General features: G+C 29.1%; 1 protein-coding gene across 1 annotated transcript; it reads left to right on the top strand.

Annotated features, from left to right (window-relative positions):
- Nucleotides 1-2,773: 2,773 nt before the first annotated feature.
- LOC129910173 (farnesol dehydrogenase-like) lies at nucleotides 2,774-3,644 on the top strand. Its single transcript, XM_055987447.1, has 2 exons — nucleotides 2,774-3,365; nucleotides 3,438-3,644. Exons 1-2 carry the CDS (start codon nucleotides 2,796-2,798, stop codon nucleotides 3,609-3,611), a joined length of 744 nt encoding a protein of 247 aa, XP_055843422.1. The 5' UTR covers nucleotides 2,774-2,795; the 3' UTR covers nucleotides 3,612-3,644.
- Nucleotides 3,645-6,000: the final 2,356 nt, after the last annotated feature.

Here is a 6,000-nt window from a genome sequence, read left to right as displayed (position 1 = left end):
ACGCTCAACGACGCAGCTGTTCAATACTTATAGTACCCAAACACACTTCTGTTGACTTATTGGTTATTCATGGAATCTGGGTAAACCAGTATTAGTATATTAACGGTAACGGGTAACAGTCGTACATAGAATTTTATACTATTTCACTGCCCAACACACAAACATTTTCCAGACAGTTGCTTATCATTTCTTACTAAATGGAGGATTCTGTTTCCGAAAATAACTATAGTTTTTTTTTTCTAGCAGCTCTAGTTTTTAAATTATTCATACATGAATGGGCATGCTAATTCATACAAGCTTTCTTTTGTAAAATTTGTTTTTATTTTTTTTAATTTTTGTATTTTTATTTTACTTATTGAACCGAAATACATTACATTCGTAATAAATTTTTCTAGCAAAACTTTAAAAAACGCTTGTGATAAGAAAAGCTAAAACAAATAGTTATGAAACTAGCCTCAAAATGTGAAAAATGAAAATATCTAAAAAATAACAGCTCTTAGAAAGGAACCTGTGTGATTTTTACGCTTAGTGGGTCCAAATCCGTTAGTCTTTTCAGGAAAATGTTAACAAACAGTTAAAAAAATCATAACTTTAAAATAAGTACGAAATTACCCCCAAAATGTGGAAAATTAAATTAGGTAATATTTCAAAAAAATAGAACTCCTGAAATAAATGAATTTAGTTTTTAGGCTTATGGACCCCAAATACATTAAGGTCCATTTTCTTCACTCGGAGTTGAACATAACTTGCGAATTTTTAATATAAAAATTCTCAAGTTTTGTTCAACTCAGAGTGAAGAAAATGGACCTAAGTTTAATATAAATTTTTCTGAAAAATTTAAATAGACGCTCGAAATAAGGAAAACTTAGAAATTAATATGAACAGTCCCCCAAATATGAAAAATTAAATATTTCAAAAACTAGAACTGCTAGAAAGAAACCAACATGATTTTTGAGATTACTGAACCCAAATCTATAATATTTGATATGAATCTCTATGGAAAATTTAAAAAATTTTAAAATTGTTGGCCAGTGTTACCTATAGTTTAGTTTCAGCGCCCTAACCCTTTAATTACAAAGAACCAACTCAACTCAGTCCATTTTCGACCACTCTCTCATTTATATATCGAAAAGTGAGATATTTCAAACAAACATTAATGTTGTGCTAGTCCAAAGAATGTAAGTACTTCAGAAAATTTCAGCTACTAAAGATTAGAAGTTCCTGAGATACAAGGCTTCAATAAAATCCCACGTGAATGACCAACTCATTGATAGATCAACAAATTTCCTGTTATAGTAAAACTTGGAATTTGTCAAACTTGATTATTTTTATACGTAACTGCAACGCAAATGGAGACATGGGTCCAAAATGGATTTCCAAGCCCTAGTGTTCACGACGACAAGAAACACAGAACCTTCGCTTCTAAGACTTTGTCTTGTCATAGCGGATGTCAGTTCATTCTGTATAGATGATAGGAGGTTGCCACAATAAATGGGTGATTTACGATAGTGAAGCGTTTGTTTTAAATAATACATATTTTAAATCTATTAGATTTGGAAAAGTTTTTTTTTTTAGCCGCTATCTGTTCGATTGTCAGAAAGAAGTTGGTTCAGTAAAAAAACATCCATCATTTGATATCATTTTTAGGCGCCATCTTGGGAGTTACGAAAAAACAATATATCAAAAGAGCTACATATTCTTCTTCAGTAAAAAAAAAAAATTTCATTTGACACGGATATTGGTAACCGATATTGTTTTGATGTGCAAAATTATTAACATTTTGAGAAATGTGTTTTTTTTTGCCACCATCTTGACGGTTGTCAGGAAATGGAGTTTTCATGATTCATGTAAAACAAAACCTATGTGTTTAATGCCTATATTTTTATAATTTGAGTATTTTCAAAGTTTGTCAATTTTGGGCATAGCCTTTTTCCCAACAAGATTTTGAAAAAGAGGATTTCATTTTGCGTCCGAGGAATCATTTTTATGGGAATAAAAATAAAATAAATAACGCCTCTAACGGGTTTGAATTATTTTTTTTTTTTTCTAAAAATGCATCAACAAAAGAAATCAAATTGCGACCATTTTTGGAGTTTTAAAGTCATTGAAAAAAATCTATTTTTTTTAGGAACTTATATTATTTTGACAACGAACTCGCGAATCAAAATTTTCCCAAAACTTGGTTTTATTTTAAAATGTTGATCAATAATTTCTGACAAATCGTTTCTGAGAAATCGTTTTATTTGTATGTTTTGTTTGGAGGTCAAAACAATTCTGAAAGTTGGTTTAATTTTTCTATAAACGAATGTAAAAACTCAGTAATTTCGACTACCTATAGAAACAATTTAAAAGAACTTCACCAATATCTGAGAAAATGTTGAAAAACTTAAATTTTTTTAGAGATTAAAAAATAACTCCTGTAACAATTTCTTACCCAAAAAATCAAAATTTATAACTAACGAATTTAATCTTTAATAACATATACGTATGACTCGTGTTTAATTTTATCTCAATTCTGTTAAATATTTACGTCGTGTACGTGAAGTATCATTATTCAAGAAATTATTTCAAATATTAAAAATTCAAAACACGAAAACACTTTTTTTTCTCCAAGTGTATCCACTTAACAAAGCTCACTTAAAAGCTTTAAGATTATCAATGCGTAAATGCATAAAAGATTTTGTTTAATTGAGCTTTTTTTAAATTGAAATAAGTTAAAGAGATCAAATCAATAATTCTAGTAGGTATCGAAAATTATAATAATTTTAGTAGTTAGTCTCTATCAATCTTTGGTCATGGATCGTTGGCAAAATCGTGTTGCAGTTGTTACCGGAGCAAGTAGTGGAATCGGTGAAGCGATTGTTAAGGATTTGGTCAAAGCAGGACTAAGAGTTGTAGCCTTGGCTCGTCGACAAGATCGTCTGGAGAAAATTCATTCCGAATTGCCAGCTGATCTTCAAGAGCGTTTCTTCGCCAAAAAATGTGATGTGACAAAAGAAGATGAAGTCAAGGAAACCTTCGATTGGATTGAAGAAAACCTTGGAGGTACTGATATACTTGTCAATAATGCCGGCACAACTCGACCTGGAAATTTGGTAGAATTGGATACATCAATAATGGACGAAGTTCTCAATATAAATGTTAAGGGTTTGATTTATTGCACTCAAGCTGCATATAAAAGTATGAAAGGGAGAAACTTTGATGGTCACATTGTGCATATAAATAGTATTGCTGGACATAACGTACCTCAAACAAGACCTGGTTTGAGTTATAATATCTATGCACCAACTAAATTTGCTGTGACTGCAATTAATGAAGTAATGCGTAACGAACTCAGGAATTTGGGAACGAAAATCAAAACAACTGTAAGATGAAATATGAGCTTTATGTTGTATTAATTGGCTGATGTGTTTTTTTTTTATTAACTTTTATTGCAGAGCGTTAGCCCTGGTTTAGTTCGTACGGAAATTATTCCCGATGAGCTGTACAATGAAATTGGAATATACTTGAATGCAGAAGATATATCACAGGCTGTAATGTTTGCTATCTCTACACCTCCTCATGTCCAGATTCATGAAATCGTTGTCAAACCAGTTGGAGAAATGTTTTGATTAAAAATAAATACAAGGCAAATTATGCCGATCGAATTTTAAAGATGTTGATTTTGTATAAATAATAACAAAAGATAATAAATTATAAAATATAGATTCAAAAAAGAAGCTTTTACGATTGATAAATTTTAAAAATACACAAAAGATAAGAGGAAACGATTTTGTTTCACTATATAGTAAAATATTGTATTGATTTTTTTAAATTTAACTTATTTGAATGGGTGTAAGAATTTGCAAAATATTGTTCTACTGAAAGTTAAAAAAAGTCGACAAAATTCTTGTCCAGATGGCTGGGTCCACCTCAATAAAAACATTTGCTTGAATGCTGTTCTAAGGATGTTTTTTTAATATCGATTTATGTAAAATCATTTTAATAAATAAACTAGTTGAATGTATATAGTGGACCAATATTTTTGTACATAAATTAGAGTTCCTTATTTTGTTGATCTAAAAAAAATTGTATTTTCTTTTATTTTTTAAGGTGAGAGTTTTATTGTGTTTTTTAATTACGATATAGTTACTATAATATATCAAGTTATGCATTCGTAAAAAAACAGTGAGATAACATTTTTCCGTGACATAACGATGATACGATGTCTGTCTATAAACGGAGCTACAACCTTAACGGATGAACCGATTGATGTCAAACTTGGTGTGTAGCGTTATTTGCCGACTCTCCGGAAAAGTTTTTGGAATTAATTTTTTTGGACCAAAAATAACGGTACACTTGTCATATAACGATTTTAGTAAAGTTTAAATTTCTTGAAAACGACTCCAACGATTTTGTTAAAAAAAATTTAAAAGTAAGTTTTAATACAAGGTCAATCTATCAATGAAATTTTTTTTTTTTTTGAAAATCATTATTAACGGTACCTGCCATAGATCCTTTTTTTTAAATCTGATTTTCTCCGAAACTACTAATTCGATTTCAACGAAGTTTTTTTTATTGTAAAAAAGCATTAACATTAATTTAATATAAACCAAAAATAAAATTAAAGAACAAATTAGTTTTTGGATTTTTTAAAAAATTTTGAAATGTTTTTTTTTGAAAAATCAGATGTTGAATTTTTTTGAAATTTTTTTATAAGATGTTGATTAGCTATTTCAATAAAATGGCATAACAATTTTATTTTAAAGCTTTTTTTCCAAAAAATCATTTAGGTATAAAAAATTAGTTTTTAAAAAACGGCTCTAACGATTTTGATTTTTTTTCTAAAAATACATCTTAATAAAATAAATGAAATTGCATACTTGTTTTAAGGGCTACCTATTTGATTTTAGATGTTGTTTTATTATTTTGAAAAACGATGTGTTTAAAATTTTTTTTTTTTTAACCCTCTACTGCAGGACGAAAAAATTAAAAAATGCTTTACATTGGTTCTTTGGGTTGTTTCAAAACGGTTTACATTAAAAAAATTTGTTTAAATTAATTAATTTAAAAAATTTGTTTATAAGCCAAATTTGGCTTCGTATGCATTAAGGGGTAAGAAATTTTACTAATTTTATTTATTCAGATTAGGTAAAGAATAAAATTAAAATTATAAAAAGATAAATATTTATCATTTAAAAACAAAATAAAGTAAAATAAATACATTGCATTACAAAAGGTTAAGAATTACTTCAAATTTGGCTCATTTTAAGCCATGGAACCGAGAAAAGCAATTTGTTTTTTCAGTTACATATATTTTTTCTGGTTCACATTCTTTCCACTGTCGAAGTAAGTCTTGCTCCAACATTTTCACCCACTCCCAGATCTTAAAAAAACTAAAAAGTAATAAAATGATTGAAAAATATTATAGGTGAGCCTCGCTCCACCTAAATTTTTTGTAGTTACGCCCCTGGAAATGGGGTTAACATTAAAAAAATGTCTCTAAAAGCGAAGTTGCTCCATTTCTGAAGTAAAACATGCATACGAAGCCAAATATTACTTCCGTACTTTTTGCCCTCCCAAGACCAGGCCAATCATTTTTTTTCAATTAAAATTGGTTCATAGCATACATACATACGCAGTAATTAACACTTAAAGTATGAAAATATTCTACACTTTCGATTTCAATGCACACGACTGATCGACTCACCTGTGATCATAAAATACACCTTTATTTTGTGTCGGACACACGAAAAAACTATCTCTATGGGTTCTCAGAAACACAAAGAAGAGGATTGTATTGAATCTTTACCATTTTTTTGTGACAGAGAAGAGAAAAGTGCATACAAATAGACAAAACCATATTTGGCTCCGTATGCAGTAGAGGGTTAAGTCTTCAAATTCTAGAAACTTGAACCCTTACAGCAAGTTCGTGCGACCCAGTCGAGCATTTTATTTTATTTTTTTTTTTTCTGTTTTAAGTATTGTCCTTTTTACGCTATTCTCATTAACAATGGCAAG

The sequence above is a fragment of the Episyrphus balteatus genome, chromosome 2 (genome assembly GCF_945859705.1).
Source record: "Episyrphus balteatus chromosome 2, idEpiBalt1.1, whole genome shotgun sequence".
NCBI lineage: Eukaryota > Metazoa > Arthropoda > Insecta > Diptera > Syrphidae > Episyrphus > Episyrphus balteatus.
This window is presented reverse-complemented; position numbering and strand designations above follow the sequence as displayed.

What these genes read in the sequence shown, in the direction of transcription:
- LOC129910173 (XM_055987447.1), top strand. Translation starts at nt 2,796, where the DNA reads ATGGATCGTTGGCAAAATCGTGTTGCAGTTGTTACCGGAGCAAGTAGT. An exon ending in GAACGAAAATCAAAACAACT is followed by an intron (nt 3,366 to 3,437) that starts GTAAGATGAAAT and finishes CTTTTATTGCAG; the next exon opens with AGCGTTAGCCCTGGTTTAGT.